This window comes from Oncorhynchus mykiss, chromosome 15 (assembly GCF_057628025.1).
Source record: "Oncorhynchus mykiss isolate SJ-2025 chromosome 15, ASM5762802v1, whole genome shotgun sequence".
Classification (NCBI taxonomy): Eukaryota; Metazoa; Chordata; class Actinopteri; order Salmoniformes; family Salmonidae; genus Oncorhynchus; species Oncorhynchus mykiss.
Window position 1 is genome coordinate 70,542,988 of NC_143036.1, and position 22,628 is coordinate 70,565,615.

Sequence of the window (22,628 nt, forward strand, 5' to 3'; positions counted from 1 at the left end):
CCCTCCGGTTGCTGGCTCACCAATCTAACCACTAGGATACTTGTCGTACCATGGAGCCTTTGTGTTGAATCATGTGTTTATTAAAAAACACCATTTATTTTTTAAAGGATTTGGCCAGACACTGTCAGAACTCTGAAAAACAGAGAAGATGGATTACCAGCGTAAAAAAGAGAGGGGAAAATATGGAAATAAGAGCCATTCAACCTCATAGGCGTATGAGTCATAATTTAATGAAGCTCATTAAGTCAAACTGCAAAATATTTCTCCGTTAAGCAACGAGGAGCCATGGGTGTCAAAACAACAGTTCCTTCTACATTTAAAATGATGTGACCCTCGAGTCAAAACTTGAGTCAAAATAGGAGTTGGCAGGTAAATCTATTATCGGGCTGTTATTATGCATTTTTCGATGATGAGTGCCAAGGTCACAGTGCTTGTGCCTGTGTAGTTTGTGACTAATAACATTTTCTGAGAGTTAATCGGTAAATAAGAGGATGCCTTACAAGGCTTACTAAACTTTTTGAGCATCTCAAACACGTTAGAAGTTGTTAACACAACACGTTTAAAACGGATCTGGGTGATGATGTAAGTTTAACACACATACAGTATCCCCACCACTGGGTTAGACCCTCAATCTCTTCATGGGAATGGAGGGTCTCATCCCAAAGTCGCCCTCTGAGACAGGAGCAGAGCCCCATAAACCACTTGGACTGTTAGTGTCACCCACTGAAGGAGAGGAGAGCAGGCTGGGATAGGTGTGTGAGAGAGTGAGGTGTTGGCATCTACAGTCTGTTAGTTGCTATCAGAGTTGTCCCCCTATCTCCCTCCTCCTTTCTTTCTGTTATTCCCCTGGTTAGTTTCTCACTTTCCACCGTGCTCCGTCATTACACCTGCACAGCTGAAAATGTCACCCTCTTGAGCAATGGTCGCAGCAGTGACACCCGTGTCAGGGGCGCTCTGGTTCCCTCTCCAAGGCCTTAAATTAAGAGTTCACTGTGGAGACAGAACCCTTTTAGCTCCACCCAATCACTTGTTTGGCGGCCAGACATTTTGGAGCAGGTGACCGGTGGGAACATCTGGGAGGTGTTTTTGGAAAATAGGATCACGGCAATCTGTCTCTCTTTTCCCTCTCTATTCCGCCATCCCCCTCTCCCTCCAGACCACCTCCCTGCTACTTGCCCTTAACATCTAAGTAAAACCTGCAAGGTGTTTTTGGAAAACTCAACTGAACAAAAATATCAACGCAACATGTAAAGTGTTGGTCCCATGTTTCATGAGCTGAAATAAAAGATCCCAGAAATATTCCATACGGATAAAAAGCTTATTTCTCTCTAATTATGTGCACAAATTTCTTTAAATCCCTGCTAGTGAGCATTTCTCCTTTGCCAAGATAATCCATCCACCTAACAGGTGTGGCATATCAAGTAGCTGATTATACAAGTGCACCTTGTGCTCTGGACAATAAAGGGACACTCTAAAATGTGCAGTTTTGTTACACAATGCTACATATGTCTCAAGTTTTGAGGGAGCGTGTAATTGGCATGCTGACTGCAAGAATGTCCACCAGAGCTGTTGCCAGAGAATTGAATGTTAATTTCTCTACCATAAGCTGCTTTCAAAGTTGTTTTAGAGAATTTGGCAGTATGTCCAACCAGTCTCACAACCACATACCATGCCAGCCCAGGACCTCCACATCCAGCTTCTTCACCTGCGGGATTGTCGTTTTCTTTTTGCTGAGGAGTGTTTTTGTCTTTAATAAAGCCCTTTTTTGTGGATAAATTAATTCTGATTGGCTGGGTCTGGCTCCCCAGTGAGTGGGCCTGGCTGCCAAGTGGGCAGGCCTATGCCCTCCAAGGCCCACCCATAGCTGCACCCCTGCCTAGTAACGTGAAATCCATAGATTAGGGCCTGATTAATACATTTCCATTGACTGATTTCCTTGTGTGAACTGTAACTCTGTCAAATCTTTGAAATTGCTGCATGTTGCATTTAGATTGTTGTTCAGTATACATGGGATCATGGCATACTGGCTTTCTTCCCTCCACCATCTACAAGACCTGCCTCTGATAAATACTATCATGAATCTGTAAGTGGAGTTCATTCTCTACATGACATTGCCATTAAACAGGAGAACATCGCCTGAAGGATGTAAACCCTAACAGAGGGCTATAGATGCACTTAATAGCTGTTTGTCCCTCTCCTTCATCCCCTCTCCTTCTCTCTCTCTCTCCAATTCTCTCTCTCTTTCTCTCTATTTCCGTGTCCAGCTCCCTCTCTTCCAGTCCTCCCTGTTTCCATTGACAACAGGAGGTGTGTGTTTGTGGCGGATAAAGGCAGGGCTTTGACTTGGTAGTGCATAACAAATACGTGAGATACAAACCTCTCTCCAGCTCTCTCTCTCGCTCGTCCTTTCTGATTGGAAAAATATTTTCTCTATGTGTTCCATGCCAAGGCCTTCTGTCTGAGTGAGGAAGGAGACGTGAAACAGAGAGAGAGAGAAAAAGAGACATGGAGATTAGAGATGATGACAGAGAGAAATCTCACCTAGCAAGAGGTTACCACAGAAAACAATAACATTAGATTCTTTGATGCAGCTATTTCTCCCTTCCTCACTCATAGTGATAGCTAATGTCACTGGGGAACATTGTGTTTCTATTCTGACGACTCAAATTCCATGGCCACTCGTGAATGGCTACATCCGTCCTTATAGCGTTAGATGTTAGACATCAACATAGAGATGTTACAGGTGTCCACGAAGGGTTAAAGGAGACAAACTTGATAGTTAAATAGAGTTTGTCTTTCATCTCTGAGCAGGTAGGAACACTTTGAAGTGGAGCAGCCGTCTGGAAACGCTGTCCCTGGTGCAGAGGATGATCAATGGCATATCCATCCTCCGTCCACTCATCTGTCTATCGGTGTGTCCATCTATCCACCATGCGTTCACCTCTCCATCGACCCATCCTATCTCCCATTCAACTGTCTCATCTGGATTTCCTGTGTTTGGTTTAATCATGTCACATGATCTGGATTTCCTGTGTTTGGGTTAATCATGTCACATGATCTGGATTTCCTGTGTTTGGGTTAATCATGTCACATGATCTGGATTTCCTGTGTTTGGGTTAATCATGTCACATTATCTGGATTTCCTGTGTTTGGGTTAATCATGTCACATGACCCAGATTTCATGTTTTGGTTAATCATGTCACATGACTTGGATTTCCTTTGTTTGGGTTAATCACATGACCAGGATTTTAAACTTTATTTTAAGCCTTTTTTCAAGAAAAAGGAATTAGACCAACAATGAAAGCAATTGTCTGAGGATGATGCTGGACCAATTGTCTGAGGATGATGCTGGACCAATTGTCTGAGGATGATGTTGGACCAATTGTCTGAGGATGATGCTGGACCAATTGTCTGAGGATGATGCTGGACCAATTGTCTGAGGATGATGCTGGACCAATTGTCTGAGGATGATGCTGGACCAATTGTCTGAGGATGATGCTGGACCAATTGTCTGAGGATGATGCTGGACCAATTGTCTGAGGATGATGCTGGACCAATTGTCTGAGGATGATGCTGGACCATCTGAAATAAACATAATGAAACAGCTCAATAATAATGTGATGTAACACTATAACAATATACCTCAAGCTACACTGTAAACCCATGCAAACTGATGTAGAGTGGATAAACTACAGCCTCCTGAAATACATTGTGACATTTGCCTATCCAGAATAGCCCATCCTATAATGTTGATTGGATATCTTGATTTTTAACAGTTACACTGTGGATGTGTTAACAACGCCCTGCTTATGGGCAACAGATCAAATAGAAGGTGAAAAGTTATGCAACAAATGGAAGTCACTCAGTACAGAGGATGTACATTCTGCAAGATCCAACAAGAAGTTATTTTTGCAAAGCAATACAACTCCACGAACATGGTCACAATGACCTCGACAGCAATTACAACAATCTGTAATTATTCTCAAAGTAAAATTGCACGCAAATACTCGTGTTTCAAATAAGTCAGTATGACTCTTTAGAGATGCTATTTCAGTTGTTCCCACTCAGCATTTTATTTCGTTTTATATGTGGTGCTTTACTGCCCCCTGTTGTTCATCAAGGGGATGTCATTGCACCTGCTCCTCGAAAGCCGTGGGAATCAAACTTGACTTTGTATTCGAATCTCATCGAAGGTCCTGGGAGGTGCTATCGGAAGACTGCATAAATGGTCAACTAGTTGGGATCCTGCTTGTTTTTTTATATATATTTCCTGGGCAGACAACCTGATACAGGGCCTACTCATAGAAGAGATGCCCTACAATGCCTTCAAATTAATCCATAACTATTTTTTTTTAAATGTAACCAGGCATGTCAGTTAAGAACAAATTAATATTTACAATGACGGCCTACCCTGGCTAAACCCTAACGATGATGGGCCAATTGTGCGTCGCTTTATGGGACTCCCAAACACGGCCGGTTGTGATACAGCCTAGAATCTAAACAGGGTCTGTAGTGAGGCCTTTAGCACTGATATGCAGTGCACCGATGCGCCACTCGGTAGTCAGTGGGCGCGTAGGTAGGTTAGATACTGTACGATTCATATGGTAAGGCTATTATCTAATAAATCCTATAAGCATATGGTTATTGCGACGAGACATAGACCGACAGAGACCACGTTTACATGCACACCAATCTCCCGTTATTATTCGGGATACTCAAGTATTCTGTTTTTTAGTTGACACATGTAAACATCATATGCCGTTTACAATAACCCGAAAAAGCTTGTATCTCGGTTATGATAAACCCAGATAACATGTCTGGAACATGCTGATCACAGATAGGATACTGTGGCATGTAAACATCTTATCCCATTTGCTGTTGTTTTTCACGGTCTGCGCAGGCTGAGTTGCGCTGTGTGATGATGTTTTCATCTGATTGTCAAAAAAGTAGACCTGCGCACTTCCTTCCACCATAATTCCATAAACATTTATTTTGCTGATAGACCGTACTGGACTGTATAGCCTACTGGCTACTTTCACCCCAAATTTAGACACTTTCTTCTTATAACTTCCGACATTTGGTAGGCCATATTATAGTTTCAGACATTTGGTAGGTCATATTATAATTTCAGACATTTGGTAGGCCATATTATAATTTCAGACATTTGGTAGGTCATATTATAATTTCAGACATTTGGTAGGCCATATTATAATTTACGACATTTGGTAGGTCATATTATAATTTCAGACATTTGGTAGGTCATATTATAGTTTCAGACATTTGGTAGGCCATATTATAGTTTCAGACATTTGGTAGGCCATATTATAATTTCAGACATTTGGTAGGCCATATTATAGTTTCAGACATTTGGTAGGCCATATTATAATTTCAGACATTTGGTAGGCCATATTATAATTTCAGACATTTGGTAGGTCATATTATAATTTCCGACATTTGGTAGGTCATCAAAGATGCATGTAAACAGCTTATCCCAAATAAGACCTTAAGTGGGATATGAGGTACTATCCGGAATAGTGTGTGCATGAAAACATGTTAATGTGGTTAGTGAGAGAAACTGAGAGACAGAGATTTTAGAGGCTATAACTCCTGTGGACATTCAACCCCCACTGGGCGAGCCTCAAACAGACAGTAAGACAGACAGATGGATAGAGCCAGACGGCCAGCCAGCCACACATACACAGACAGACAAGCAGCCAGCCAGCCAGACAGACAGACAGACAGACAGATAGATAGACATGCAGCCAGACACACAGACAGAGACAGACAGAGACATAGGCTAGCCGAGGACCCATTAACTCCAAAGCCTCTCCTTCCTCTCCTTTCTCCGTCCTCCCCCTCCTCACCTCGCCCCTGCTCAGCTACTGGCCCACACAATTACCTACAATTATCCTCACTTCCAGCTAAGCAATTACAGCTCTTATTGATCCCAGCCCCCCAGGCTGCAGGGCTTATCTACACCTCCCCACCACAGCCCAGCGGAAGGGGATGGGTACAGGGACGGAATGGTTAGTGACGAGGACATGGCTCATTCTTAAGTGTCATACCTTCACTTCAGGTGTGACGTTGAGCTATGACAGACAGACGCTGTGTGCCCGAATTTCTGTGTTGGATGATCTCAGTCGAAAAGGTGTAATGGATTTTTAGTGTCATATTGTACAGATACACATTTGACAGTATATTCTATCTCTTACACTACTTAGGTTTCAACTGAATATGCCATTTATTTCCAGTCCTGAATAGCCTACTGTACATGTGTCCCTATAGGTCTACTACTGTGATGTGAGATGGGGAGGGGGCGAAGAGGCGCGAAGGTCACAGTTTGGGGCTGTGAAACGTTGAGACAAACTATGAGGCCTGCATCGGCTTTTGAATATGATACTTGCTGACATTTAGTGGGACACAAACATACGTTGCTGTCATCACATACTAATGTAAAACATCCATCATCTGGAATGGATGCCAAGGCACCTGTGGAGAGACAGGTTCAATGGTCCTTTACTGCCATCTCCTGTTATTGTGAAGTGGAGACGCTGGACTCATGAAGTGATTAGTGATGCAACACTGCCCTTTTGTGGGCAAGGTAAAGAATAGCAACGCTCAGTTGTGAGGCTGCTTTGGGACTGTGAAAAAGTTGATCTCTTCAGTGGGTTCAAAATCATGGCATTTATTGGTTTTAGCATGTTGAGACTAAATTTGTCAAACTAAATTTGTAAAGAAGTAAAAAAGTAAAGATATTATTTTAAGTTGAGCCAACGTTAACCTAGTTTCTAGGCATTTTTAGGCAATTACCATTAGCCTTCCTTAGGGAATAACTTGTGTAGAATAAAGAATAGGAGAAGGAGCAGGTTATCTACCATATTAACTGTAGCAGCAGCAGTAGGTTATCTACCATATTAACTGTAGCAGCAGTAGGTTATCTACCATATTAACTGTAGCAGCAGTAGGTTATCTACCATATTAACTGTAGTAGCAGCAGTAGGTTATCTACCATATTAACTGTAGTAGCAGCAGTAGGTTATCTACCATATTAACTGTAGTAGCAGCAGTAGGTTATCTACCATATTAACTGTAATAGCAGCAGTAGGTTATCTACCATATTAACTGTAGCAGCAGTAGGTTATCTACCATATTAACTGTAGCAGCAGCAGTAGGTTATCTACCATATTAACTGTAATAGCAGCAGTAGGTTATCTACCATATTAACTGTAGCAGCAGCAGTAGGTTATCTACCATATTAACTGTAGCAGCAGCAGTAGGTTATCTCCCATATTAACTGTAGCAGCAGCAGTAGGTTATCTACCATATTAACTGTAATAGCAGCAGTAGGTTATCTCCCATATTAACTGTAGCAGCAGCAGTAGGTTATCTACCATATTAACTGTAGCAGCAGCAGTAGGTTATCTACCATATTAACTGTAGCAGCAGCAGTAGGTTATCTACCATATTAACTGTAGTAGCAGCAGTAGGTTATCTACCATATTAACTGTAATAGCAGCAGTAGGTTATCTACCATATTAACTGTAGCAGCAGTAGGTTATCTCCCATATTAACTGTAATAGCAGCAGCAGTAGGTTATCTACCATATTAACTGTAGTAGCAGCAGTAGGTTATCTACCATATTAACTGTAGCAGCAGCAGTAGGTTATCTCCCATATTAACTGTAGCAGCAGCAGTAGGTTATCTACCATATTAACTGTAGCAGCAGTAGGTTATCTCCCATATTAACTGTAATAGCAGCAGCAGTAGGTTATCTACCATATTAACTGTAGCAGCAGTAGGTTATCTCCCATATTAACTGTAATAGCAGCAGCAGTAGGTTATCTACCATATTAACTGTAGCAGCAGTAGGTTATCTACCATATTAACTGTAGCAGCAGCAGTAGGTTATCTACCATATTAACTGTAGCAGCAGCAGTAGGTTATCTACCATATTAACTGTAATAGCAGCAGTAGGTTATCTACCATATTAACAATAAATGCAGCAGCAGTAGGTTATCTACCATATTAACTGTAGCAGCAGCAGTAGGTTATCTACCATATTAACTGTAGCAGCAGCAGTAGGTTATCTACCATATTAACTGTAGTAGCAGCAGCAGTAGGTTATCTACCATATTAACTGTAGTATCAGCAGTAGGTTATCTACCATATTAACTGTAGCAGCAGCAGTAGGTTATCTCCCATATTAACTGTAATAGCAGCAGCAGTAGGTTATCTACCATATTAACTGTAGCAGCAGTAGGTTATCTACCATATTAACTGTAGTAGCAGTAGGTTATCTACCATATTAACTGTAGTAGCAGCAGCAGTAGGTTATCTACCATATTAACTGTAGCAGCAGTAGGTTATCTACCATATTAACTGTAGCAGCAGCAGTAGGTTATCTACCATATTAACTGTAGCAGCAGCAGTAGGTTATCTACCATATCGACTGTAGCAGCAGTAGGTTATCTACCATATTAACTGAAGCAGCAGCAGTAGGTTATCTACCATATTAACTGTAGTAGCAGCAGTAGGTTATCTCCCATATTAACTGTAGCAGCAGCAGTAGGTTATCTACCATATTAACTGTATTAGCAGCAGTAGGTTATCTACCATATTAACTGTAGCAGCAGCAGTAGGTTATCTACCATATTAACTGTAGCAGCAGCAGTAGGTTATCTACCATATTAACTGTAGCAGCAGCAGTAGGTTATCTACCATATTAACTGTAGCAGCAGCAGTAGGTTATCTACCATATTAACTGTAGCAGCAGCAGTAGGTTATCTACCATATTAACTGTAGTAGCAGCAGCAGTAGGTTATCTACCATATTAACTGTATTAGCAGCAGCAGTAGGTTATCTACCATATTAACTGTAGCAGCAGCAGTAGGTTATCTACCATATTAACTGTAATAGCAGCAGTAGGTTATCTACCATATTAACTGTAGCAGCAGCAGTAGGTTATCTACCATATTAACTGTAGCAGCAGCAGTAGGTTATCTACCATATTAACTGTAGCAGCAGCAGTAGGTTATCTACCATATTAACTGTAGTAGCAGCAGCAGTAGGTTATCTACCATATTAACTGTATTAGCAGCAGCAGTAGGTTATCTACCATATTAACTGTAGCAGCAGCAGTAGGTTATCTACCATATTAACTGTAGCAGCAGCAGTAGGTTATCTACCACATTAACTGTAGCAGCAGCAGTAGGTTATCTACCATATTAACTGTAATAGCAGCAGTAGGTTATCTACCATATTAACTGTAGTAGCAGCAGTAGGTTATCTACCATATTAACTGTAATAGCAGCAGTAGGCTATCTACCATATTAACTGTAGTAGCAGCAGTAGGTTATCTACCATATTAACTTTAATAGCAGCAGCAGTAGGTTATCTACCATATTAACTGTAGCAGCAGCAGTAGGTTATCTCCCATATTAACTGTAGTAGCAGTAGGTTATCTACCATATTAACTGTAGTAGCAGCAGCAGTAGGTTATCTACCATATTAACTGTATTAGCAGCAGCAGTAGGTTATCTACCATATTAACTGTAGCAGCAGTAGGTTATCTACCATATTAACTGTAGTAGCAGCAGTAGGTTATCTCCCATATTAACTGTAGTAGCAGCAGTAGGTTATCTACCATATTAACTGTAGTAGCAGCAGTAGGTTATCTACCATATTAACTGTAGTAGCAGCAGTAGGTTATCTCCCATATTAACTGTAGTAGCAGCAGTAGGTTATCTACCATATTAACTGTAGCAGCAGCAGTAGGTTATCTACCATATTAACTGTAATAGCAGCAGTAGGTTATCTCCCATATTAACTGTAGTAGCAGCAGTAGGTTATCTACCATTTTAACTGTAGCAGCAGCAGTAGGTTATCTACCATATTAACTGTAGCAGCAGCAGTAGGTTATCTACCATATTAACTGTAATAGCAGCAGTAGGTTATCTACCATTTTAACTGTAGCAGCAGCAGTAGGTTATCTACCATATTAACTGTAGCAGCAGCAGTAGGTTATCTACCATATTAACTGTAATAGCAGCAGTAGGTTATCTCCCATATTAACTGTAGTAGCAGCAGTAGGTTATCTACCATTTTAACTGTAGCAGCAGCAGTAGGTTATCTACCATATTAACTGTAGCAGCAGTAGGTTATCTACCATATTAACAATAAATGCAGCAGCAGTAGGTTATCTACCATTTTAACTGTAGCAGCAGCAGTAGGTTATCTACCATATTAACTGTAGCAGCAGTAGGTTATCTACCATATTAACTGTAATAGCAGCAGTAGGTTATCTACCATATTAACAATAAATGCAGCAGCAGTAGGTTATCTACCATATTAACTGTAGCAGCAGCAGTAGGTTATCTACCATATTAACTGTAGCAGCAGCAGTAGGTTATCTACCATATTAACTGTAGTAGCAGCAGCAGTAGGTTATCTACCATATTAACTGTAGTATCAGCAGTAGGTTATCTACCATATTAACTGTAGCAGCAGCAGTAGGTTATCTCCCATATTAACTGTAATAGCAGCAGCAGTAGGTTATCTACCATATTAACTGTAGCAGCAGTAGGTTATCTACCATATTAACTGTAGTAGCAGTAGGTTATCTACCATATTAACTGTAGTAGCAGCAGCAGTAGGTTATCTACCATATTAACTGTAGCAGCAGTAGGTTATCTACCATATTAACTGTAGCAGCAGCAGTAGGTTATCTACCATATTAACTGTAGCAGCAGCAGTAGGTTATCTACCATATCGACTGTAGCAGCAGTAGGTTATCTACCATATTAACTGAAGCAGCAGCAGTAGGTTATCTACCATATTAACTGTAGTAGCAGCAGTAGGTTATCTCCCATATTAACTGTAGCAGCAGCAGTAGGTTATCTACCATATTAACTGTATTAGCAGCAGTAGGTTATCTACCATATTAACTGTAGCAGCAGCAGTAGGTTATCTACCATATTAACTGTAGCAGCAGCAGTAGGTTATCTACCATATTAACTGTAGCAGCAGCAGTAGGTTATCTACCATATTAACTGTAGCAGCAGCAGTAGGTTATCTACCATATTAACTGTAGCAGCAGCAGTAGGTTATCTACCATATTAACTGTAGTAGCAGCAGCAGTAGGTTATCTACCATATTAACTGTATTAGCAGCAGCAGTAGGTTATCTACCATATTAACTGTAGCAGCAGCAGTAGGTTATCTACCATATTAACTGTAATAGCAGCAGTAGGTTATCTACCATATTAACTGTAGCAGCAGCAGTAGGTTATCTACCATATTAACTGTAGCAGCAGCAGTAGGTTATCTACCATATTAACTGTAGCAGCAGCAGTAGGTTATCTACCATATTAACTGTAGTAGCAGCAGCAGTAGGTTATCTACCATATTAACTGTATTAGCAGCAGCAGTAGGTTATCTACCATATTAACTGTAGCAGCAGCAGTAGGTTATCTACCATATTAACTGTAGCAGCAGCAGTAGGTTATCTACCACATTAACTGTAGCAGCAGCAGTAGGTTATCTACCATATTAACTGTAATAGCAGCAGTAGGTTATCTACCATATTAACTGTAGTAGCAGCAGTAGGTTATCTACCATATTAACTGTAATAGCAGCAGTAGGCTATCTACCATATTAACTGTAGTAGCAGCAGTAGGTTATCTACCATATTAACTTTAATAGCAGCAGCAGTAGGTTATCTACCATATTAACTGTAGCAGCAGCAGTAGGTTATCTCCCATATTAACTGTAGTAGCAGTAGGTTATCTACCATATTAACTGTAGTAGCAGCAGCAGTAGGTTATCTACCATATTAACTGTATTAGCAGCAGCAGTAGGTTATCTACCATATTAACTGTAGCAGCAGTAGGTTATCTACCATATTAACTGTAGTAGCAGCAGTAGGTTATCTCCCATATTAACTGTAGTAGCAGCAGTAGGTTATCTACCATATTAACTGTAGTAGCAGCAGTAGGTTATCTACCATATTAACTGTAGTAGCAGCAGTAGGTTATCTCCCATATTAACTGTAGTAGCAGCAGTAGGTTATCTACCATATTAACTGTAGCAGCAGCAGTAGGTTATCTACCATATTAACTGTAATAGCAGCAGTAGGTTATCTCCCATATTAACTGTAGTAGCAGCAGTAGGTTATCTACCATTTTAACTGTAGCAGCAGCAGTAGGTTATCTACCATATTAACTGTAGCAGCAGCAGTAGGTTATCTACCATATTAACTGTAATAGCAGCAGTAGGTTATCTACCATTTTAACTGTAGCAGCAGCAGTAGGTTATCTACCATATTAACTGTAGCAGCAGCAGTAGGTTATCTACCATATTAACTGTAATAGCAGCAGTAGGTTATCTCCCATATTAACTGTAGTAGCAGCAGTAGGTTATCTACCATTTTAACTGTAGCAGCAGCAGTAGGTTATCTACCATATTAACTGTAGCAGCAGTAGGTTATCTACCATATTAACAATAAATGCAGCAGCAGTAGGTTATCTACCATTTTAACTGTAGCAGCAGCAGTAGGTTATCTACCATATTAACTGTAGCAGCAGTAGGTTATCTACCATTTTAACTGTAGTAGCAGCAGTAGGTTATCTACCATATTAACTGTAGCAGCAGTAGGTTATCTACCATTTTAACTGTAGTAGCAGCAGTAGGTTATCTCCCATATTAACTGTAATAGCAGCAGTAGGTTATCTCCCATATTAACTGTAGCAGCAGCAGTAGGTTATCTACCATATCAACTGGAGCAGCAGCAGTAGGTTATCTACCATATCAACTGTAGCAGCAGTAGGTTATCTACCATATTAACAATAAATGCAGCAGCAGTAGGTTATCTACCATTTTAACTGTAGCAGCAGCAGTAGGTTATCTACCATATTAACTGTAGCAGCAGCAGTAGGTTATCTACCATATTAACTGTAGCAGCAGCAGTAGGTTATCTACCATATTAACTGTAATAGCAGCAGTAGGTTATCTACCATATTAACTGTAGTAGCAGCAGTAGGTTATCTACCATATTAACTGTAATAGCAGCAGTAGGTTATCTACCATATTAACTGTAGCAGCAGCAGTAGGTTATCTACCATATTAACTGGAGCAGCAGCAGTAGGTTATCTACCATATTAACTGTAATAGCAGCAGCAGTAGGTTATCTCCCATATTAACTGTAGCAGCAGCAGTAGGTTATCTACCATATTAACTGTAGCAGCAGCAGTAGGTTATCTACCATATTAACTGGAGCAGCAGCAGTAGGTTATCTACCATATCAACTGTAGCAGCAGCAGTAGGTTATCTACCATATCGACTGTAGCAGCAGTAGGTTATCTACCATATTAACTGGAGCAGCAGCAGTAGGTTATCTACCATATCAACTGTAGCAGCAGCAGTAGGTTATCTACCATATCGACTGTAGCAGCAGTAGGTTATCTACCATATTAACTGTAGTAGCAGCAGTAGGTTATCTCCCATATTAACTGTAGTAGCAGTAGGTTATCTACCATATTAACTGTAGCAGCAGCAGTAGGTTATCTACCATATTAACTGTAATAGCAGCAGTAGGTTATCTACCATATTAACTGTAGTAGCAGTAGGTTATCTACCATATTAACTGTAGTAGCAGTAGGTTATCTACCATATTAACTGTAGCAGCAGCAGTAGGTTATCTACCATATTAACTGTAGTAGCAGCAGCAGTAGGTTATCTACCATATTAACTGTAGTAGCAGTAGGTTATCTACCATATTAACTGTAGCAGCAGCAGTAGGTTATCTACCATATTAACTGTAGTAGCAGCAGTAGGTTATCTCCCATATTAACTGTAGTAGCAGCAGTAGGTTATCTACCATATTAACTGTAGCAGCAGCAGTAGGTTATCTACCATATTAACTGTAGTAGCAGCAGTAGGTTATCTACCATATTAACTGTAGTAGCAGCAGTAGGTTATCTACCATATTAACTGTAGCAGCAGGTTATCTACCATATTAACTGTAGCAGCAGCAGTAGGTTATCTACCATATTAACTGTAGCAGCAGTAGGTTATCTACCATATTCATTGCAGAAGCAGCAGTAGGTTATGTACCATTTTAACTGTAGTAGCAGCAGGGTAGGTAATGTACCATATTAATTGCAGAAGCAGCAGTAGGTTATGTACATTTTAACTGTAGTAGCAGCAGGGTAGGTGATGTACCATATTAATTGCAGAAGCAGCGGTAGGTTGTGTACCATATTAACTGTAGTAGCAGCAGGGTAGGTAATGTACCATATTAATTGCAGAAGCAGCGGTAGGTTGTGTACCATATTAACTGTAGTAGCAGCAGGGTAGGTAATGTACCATATTAATTGCAGAAGCAGCGGTAGGTTGTGTACCATATTAACTGTAGTAGCAGCAGGGTAGGTAATGTACCATATTAATTGCAGAAGCAGCAGTAGGTAATGTACCATATTAACTGTAGTAGCAGCAGGGTAGGTAATGTACCATATTAATTGCAGAAGCAGCAGTAGGTAATGTACCATATTAACTGTAGTAGCAGCAGGTAGGTAATGTACCATATTAATTGCAGAAGCAGCTGTAGGTTATGTACCATTTTAACTGTAGTAGCGGCAGGGTAGGTAATGTACCATATTAACTGTAGTAGCAGCAGGGTATGTAATGTACCATTTTAACTGTAGTAGCAGCAGGGTAGGTAATGTACCATATTAATTGCAGAAGCAGCAGTAGGTAATGTACCATGTTAACTGTAGTAGCAGCAGGTTATCTACCATATTCATTGCAGAAGCAGCAGTAGGTTATGTACCATATTAACTGTAATAGCAGAGGTAGGTTTTGTACCATATTAACTGTAGTAGCAGCAGTAGTGGGTTTTGTACCATATTAACTGTAGTAGATGCAGGAGCCCTTTTGACATGTGCTTGGCTTTACCCTAGATGTATTTAATTTTCCATTGATAAACAGGGCTAGTGTTACATTTCCCCCAGTAGGCTACTGTGCTATGCCATATTTAGTATAACCTTATTAACAATTGTGTTGTCAAAAGCGTCATTGTATTGAATTAGACTACAATACAACAGGTAGACCTTACCGTGAAATTCTTACTTACAAGCCCTTAACCAACAATGCAGTTAAAGAAATAGAGTTAGAATAGAAATAGAAAATATTTACTAAATAAATAATAACATTTAAAAAAGTAACACAATAAAATAACAATACCGAGGCTATATACAGGGAGTATCGGTACCGAGTCAATGTGCGGGGGTACAGATTATTCGAGGTAATTTGTACATGTAGGTAGGAGTAAAGTGACTATACATAGAGAATAAACAATGATTGTTCACAAATCAATGTTGTCAACCAGATAAAACAATGCAATTTGATTAAAATAACCCAATTTAGGCAAAAGTCAAATGTTTAAAGAAGAATAACGACTCTGGCAAACCTGTTTCAGATTGAAATGGCGTCATCCCATTTAGACCTCCCAAATATTACATTAATCAAGGCCAGGGATCTTCAGCCTTTTCTTGCCCAGGGACCCCCTTCCAGGCAAACCGGTAACTAAACATACTGGAATATCCGCAAACCCAGGGTCGTTATAATACCTTAGCAAAAATGTTTTCCACGTCTTGTCTTATCATCAGGTGAATGATAATCGCAAGAAGTAATCAACATTTTAAAATTAATAGATTTTGTAGATAGTTTTTCCATTACCTCCCCACACTATAATTGGAAGAAGAACTGTAAACTATAACAAAGACTATTAGCCAGAAAGGTAACTCTAAACACATTGTCGATACGAGCAGCTGTTTAAAGTTGACATCATTAGAAAGAAGATATTATCCTATTTTGTACAGTAGGTATGTCATTCAAATTGCGTGTATTGTTTTTGCTAGTGATGTTTATAAAAACAACTACTTATTTCAGGGGGGGGGGGGGGGGTTGCGATACTGTATATTTTTTTGCGGACAAAATAAACATAGCTATATGGATTATATTGAATGAATACTGAACACTATTTGCTATATGTTTAACTTTTTATCAAATAAGAAAAGTCTACTTTTGCCGGTGATCTTTAACTGGAAAGGGGCGTGGTTAGCCCGGTGTTCTGGTAGATCAGCGGGACCGCCGAGCTTCAGCTTCGGTGTGTTTTCGGGCTGGCTGTTCTTTGTCCTCCATTAGAGCTCGGATTCCCAGGCCCATCGTACGGCGCAGGCCCGAAGTAGCGCAGCCGCTCTGAGGTTAGTGCCCTACCGCGCAATCTCCAGCTATTTCAGCCCCGGCGCAGCCGCACCAACAAACCCGGCAGCATAGGGGCGAAAATATGCACATTGTTTTAGATACCGATGAGAAAACGAAAAAAAACGAATATTTGACATTTTTGACGACAGTACACTTTGCGCACACCGAAAATAAGTCGAGATAATGCAGCAATAGCGTTGGTGTTGATGTAGGCCGCTAGGCCTGTTATGTATTGTTACAGTTGTAGCTCGAGATGGCGGGTTCGGTGCTACAGTAGTCGCGTTATTTTAGCTTAACAAGTGCACAGCACATGTAATCGCATGCGATGCTTGGTTAGCATGCAATATTTTGGATTCTGATTCCAATAATTGTTCTATTTTTTACACAATTGTCCAGTATGTTGCTAAATACAGCTGCTTGGCCAGCTAATTCTCTAGCGAAATGTGTCTTGGACATTTGCTAGCCAACTGCGTTTTTATGGTTGACTTGCTAGCTAACGTTAATGATAGTTTATTTAGGTTCTTGTCATATCTAGAAGCACCATCGGAGCTAACTAACAGTAACCTAGCTAAGTATATGGCTAGTAAAATAACCATAACATTTGATCAGAAACGCTGTTAAACAGTGTTAGCGAAACACATTCGCTAACTTAGCCACTAATCAGCTAGCTTGTTGTGGTCTATCCACCGCCATTGAATGGCAGGTTGGGTAGCGTTAGCTAGCTAGTAGCTATGGTCTGTTATCAATATAGCTCGCATTCGTCTCATCTTTCGCGAGTATTTAATAGCAGAGACCGAGAATGCTTATCAGTGCAACCTAATTTTGAGTTACTGTTAGCTAGACAAGCTCAATTGATAATTTGTCAAGACTTAACTGGTTGGCTAGCCAGCCCATTCCTGCCCCTGTCTGTCTTACTGTCTAGGTGTATCCTCTCTCCCCTCAAGTAATTCATAGTAGGGCTATATAACAGTTTATAAAGATGCATCATGCAAGCCATTCAATCTTTACATTTCCTGTCTCCTCCCACCCCCAAATCTATCATTAATTGGTCGCCCAGTGCAATACTCGATTAGCCTTTTGAGTTGTAAAGTAATACATGCCTTTTGAATGAACATATTTGGAATATAGTCAACCTCAGCCATTTATTGAACATAACTACAGACGCACTGCATCAATGTATCTACACTGACAATATTACTACTAATATTACTATTATCATTAGTTATGTCATGTATCACAAATTTAGTTAGTACACATTTTCAGATATAGCCCCTTGACATAACAAGCTTTATTTCATTGAGCCCTGTTAACATACTTCTGGGATAGTATCACTGTAGAAGTGGGTGTAGGCCTATACACACCCCTGAATGACACGTGTGTCTCTGGGTTACTTGCATCAATATCCCATGTGCTAACTATTGCCGTAAAGCACTTAAACCCCAACTCTGCTCCAGGAGGCAGGAGCGCTTCTCTATGGCTGTCCCAGCATGTTGTGTGTGTGTGGTGTCAGGTTGTTACATACTGAGACACCAACAAAAATGAATGGAATAAGTTATTTTCTACTCTCTTCAGTTAGTGTTTGAGGCTAGCACCACGCCATGGAGGACCACAACGTTCACCAGACTGAACACATGACCACCATCGAGGAGCACGCCGTGCAGCAGGTACATGTGGCCACGTACACCGATCACAGCATGCTGAGCGCCGACGAGGACTCTCCCTCATCCCCTGACGACGACGCCTATGATGACTCAGACATCCTTCACTCGGCCGGCAATGACGAGATGACCGCGCACCTGGCAGCTGCAGGTGAGCCCTGGCCAATGAGAGGAGGGGTCTTTGGCATGATGGAGGACAGTATAGTAGCAGAGTGAAATGAGCTGCTTTGTTCTCTGTCTTGAAGAGGTTACTGTATTCAGGATCTGTTCTGCCAAAGCTAGGTCATGGGGCCCTTGTATCAGGGTCACGCCTTATGAAAATTACAGAATGCTGTGGTAAACAGAAAGACATGGTTGCCTGTCATGTAGAGTAGGCAATCATAACCAGCTCTATACATAACATGTATATCTACACCAGGGGTACTCAACTCTGACCCGGTGCCTGCTGGTTTTCTCTTCTACCTGATCATTAATTGAGGACACACCTGGTATCCCAGGTCTAAATCGGTTGTAATGTACATAACTGACCAGCAGATGGTGTTGTCAGACCACTAATGCTAACTGCTCCATGTCAACTGTCTTATTTCTATTCACAGGCCCAGTAGGCATGGCTGCAGCTGCTGCCGTAGCAACAGGCAAGAAACGCAAGAGGCCCCACATCTTCGAGTCCAACCCGTCCATCCGCAAGAGACAACAGACACGCCTTCTGAGGTGAGTGGCCCAGAGCGGCAGGGTAGCCTAGTGGTTAGAGTGTTGGACTAGTAACCTGAAGGTTGCAAGTTCAAATCCCCGAGCTGACAAGGTCAAAATCTGTCGTTCTGCCCCTGAACAGGCAGTTCAGGGGCAGAACGTTCCCCAACAGTTCCTAGGCCGTCATTGAAAATAAGAATTTGTTCTTAACTGACTTGCCTAGTTAAATAAAGGTAAAATAAAAACTGTCTATGACCCCAAAATCTTCCAGAACTCACCTAGGGCACTGTTTTCCTGCCTCTCTTTCTCTTGTCATTCTGAACAGTATCCTACTAGTATCCCACTTCATTTAGTTTTATTTGTCATTATTTAGTTTTTTCTGAAAGGGGGTACTTTATTTTAATCGAAGTATGGAATGACAGTCATTTATCACGGCTATTTGTGTTTTATAGTCCCTGTGACTAGAAAGAGCACGTTTGAGTTATTTTCCTGGTGTTTTTGTGTCTGTAGGAAACTGCGAGCCACCCTGGATGAGTACACCACCAGAGTTGGTCAACAGGCCATAGTTCTGTGCATCTCTCCCTCCAAACCCAACGCTTTGTTCAAGGTGTTTGGTGCTGCGCCTCTGGAGAATGTGGTGAGTGGAAACATGTCTACCACACGTCTGTTACACGTCTCCCACACAGACACATGTCTGTCACACGTCTGCCACACAGACACATGTCTACCACACGTCTGCCACACAGACACATGTCTACCACACGTCTGTCACACAGACACATGTCTACCACACGTCTGTCACACAGACACATGTCTACCACACGTCTGTCACACAGACACATGTCTGTCACACGTCTGCCACACAGACACATGTCTACCACACGTCTCCCACACAGACACATGTCTACCACACGTCTGTCACACAGACACATGCCTACCACACGTCTGCCACACAGACACACGTCTACCACACGTCTGTCACACAGACACATGTCTACCACACGTCTGTCACACAGACACACGTCTACCACACGTCTGTCACACAGACACATGTCTACCACACGTCTCCCACACAGACACATGTCTACCACACGTCTGCCACACAGACACATGTCTACCACACGTCTCCCACACAGACACATGTCTCCCACACAGACACATGTCTACCACACGTCTCCCACACAGACACGTCTACCACACGTCTCCCACACAGACACATGTCTACCACACGTCTCCCACACGTCTGTCACACAGACACATGTCTACCACACGTCTGTCACACGTCTGTCACACAGACACATGTCTACCACACGTCTGTCACACAGACACATGTCTACCACACGTCTGTCACACAGACACATGTCTACCACACGTCTGCCACACAGACACATGTCTACCACACGTCTGTCACACAGACACATGTCTACCACACGTCTGCCACACAGACACATGTCTACCACACGTCTGTCACACAGACACATGTCTACCACACGTCTCCCACACAGACACATGTCTACCACACGTCTGCCACACAGACACATGTCTACCACACGTCTGCCACACAGACACATGTCTACCACACGTCTCCCACACAGACACATGTCTACCACACGTCTGTCACACAGACACATGTCTACCACACGTCTCCCACACAGACACATGTCTACCACACGTCTCCCACACAGACACATGTCTACCACACGTCTGCCACACAGACACGTCTGCCACACAGACACATGTCTACCACACGTCTGCCACACAGACACATGTCTACCACACGTCTGCCACACAGACACATGTCTGTCACACGTCTCCCACACAGACACATGTCTGTCACACGTCTCCCACACAGACACATGTCTGCCACACGTCTCCCACACAGACACATGTCTGCCACACGTCTCCCACACAGACGCATGTCTGCCACACGTCTCCCACACAGACGCGTGTCTACCACACGTCTCCCACACAGACACATGTCTACCACACGTCTCCCACACGTCTGTCACACAGACACATGTCTACCACACGTCTGTCACACGTCTGTCACACAGACACATGTCTACCACACGTCTGTCACACAGACACATGTCTACCACACGTCTGTCACACAGACACATGTCTACCACACGTCTGTCACACAGACACATGTCTACCACACGTCTGCCACACAGACACATGTCTACCACACGTCTGTCACACAGACACATGTCTACCACACGTCTGCCACACAGACACATGTCTACCACACGTCTGTCACACAGACACATGTCTACCACACGTCTCCCACACAGACACATGTCTACCACACGTCTGCCACACAGACACATGTCTACCACACGTCTGCCACACAGACACATGTCTACCACACGTCTCCCACACAGACACATGTCTACCACACGTCTGTCACACAGACACATGTCTACCACACGTCTCCCACACAGACACATGTCTACCACACGTCTGCCACACAGACACGTCTGCCACACAGACACATGTCTACCACACGTCTGCCACACAGACACATGTCTACCACACGTCTGCCACACAGACACATGTCTACCACACGTCTGCCACACAGACACATGTCTACCACACGTCTGCCACACAGACACATGTCTACCACACGTCTGCCACACAGACACATGTCTACCACACGTCTGCCACACAGACACATGTCTACCACACGTCTGTCACACAGACACATGTCTACCACACGTCTGCCACACAGACACATGTCTACCACACGTCTGTCACACAGACACATGTCTACCACACGTCTGTCACACGTCTGCCACACAGACACATGTCTACCACACGTCTCCCACACAGACACATGTCTGTCACACGTCTCCCACACAGACACATGTCTGTCACACGTCTCCCACACAGACACATGTCTGTCACACGTCTCCCACACAGACACATGTCTGTCACACGTCTCCCACACAGACACGTCTGTCACACGTCTCCCACACAGACACATGTCTACCACACGTCTTCCACACAGACACATGTCTGTCACACGTCTCCCACACAGACACATGTCTGTCACACGTCTCCCACACAGACACATGTCTGTCACACGTCTCCCACACAGACACGTCTGCCACACGTCTCCCACACAGACACATGTCTGCCACACGTCTCCCACACAGACGCATGTCTGCCACACGTCTCCCACACAGACGCGTGTCTGCCACACGTCTCCCACACAGACGGAGGATGTGTTGCCGCCTCATAATGTTTGGCTGAATCTGTAACACAGAAGAAAATAAGTTAGTGTTTCATATAAGGAGTTTGTGTTCACTGTTCCTGCCTTACATTGGGGTTAAGTCAATGGTCCAGTTCAACTTTTCTCGGTGCATCCGCTCTTCTGTCCTTCATTGGTTGAAGTAAACGCTGATCTGTGATTGGTGAAAGCAGTAGACTGAAACATCGTCTTCACTCGACGAGGGCTTTTCCTTTCCTTACCTCAAGGAAAAGAAGGAAATATCAGTGTCGACAGATATTTACCCCCAAACATTTTTTCTTCCTAGTGGTTAAGGTTAGTATTTAAGGGGTTTGTCTTCTGATCTGAGATTTGTGCCTAATCACACTCTTTACGGCAATATTTTTCATCAATTGGATGACGCTTTGCAGAAGGAAATTTGCAACACAAACAAACATGGAGGAGAATGAACGTGGCCCAGAGCACGGAGACAAGGAGCTCGTACCTAAAAGAGGGGCTACTTCTGTCAGATGGACGTGGTTTGGGTATGACAAGTCTGACACGGACCAGAAAACCGTCCTCTACAAGACGTGTCGCAGGTCAGAGTCCTGACAACAGGCTCAAACACCACTAACCTCTATTACCACCTACGCAAGAATCATGTGAAACAGGCCAGTCCCAACAACAGGCTCAAACACCACTAACCTCTATTACCACCTACACAAGAATCATGTGAAACAGGCCAGTCCCAACAACAGGCTCAAACACCACTAACCTCTCTTACCACCTACGCAAGAATCATGTGAAACA

At 42.4% G+C, this 22,628-nt stretch overlaps 1 protein-coding gene and 1 long non-coding RNA gene across 26 annotated transcripts in view; one reads left to right on the forward strand and one right to left on the reverse strand.

The window, feature by feature from the left end:
- Positions 1 to 211: 211 nt before the first annotated feature.
- On the reverse strand, positions 212 to 16,223 carry LOC149978164 (uncharacterized). The gene is made up of 2 exons (XR_016486882.1): positions 16,078 to 16,223; positions 212 to 3,582 (listed from the first exon to the last, which is right to left on the reverse strand). It is a non-coding gene; the product is annotated as an uncharacterized LOC149978164 (long non-coding RNA).
- The window catches only part of LOC110490610 (nuclear respiratory factor 1), a 41,106-nt gene continuing 34,598 nt past the window's right edge, over positions 16,121 to 22,628 (forward strand). For 15 of the 25 annotated variants that reach the window (XR_016486879.1, XR_016486880.1, XR_016486881.1 and 12 more), the window contains exons 1-4: positions 16,121 to 16,258; positions 17,832 to 18,068; positions 18,514 to 18,628; positions 19,118 to 19,244. Coding sequence is in view for 22 of the 25 variants with exons in the window: in XM_090200939.1 (XP_090057065.1) it covers positions 17,858 to 18,068; positions 18,514 to 18,628; positions 19,118 to 19,244 (453 nt within the window). In the remaining 3 variants the exon portion in view is untranslated. The other 10 variants (XM_090200940.1, XM_090200944.1, XM_090200955.1 and 7 more) reach the window with 7 other exon arrangements.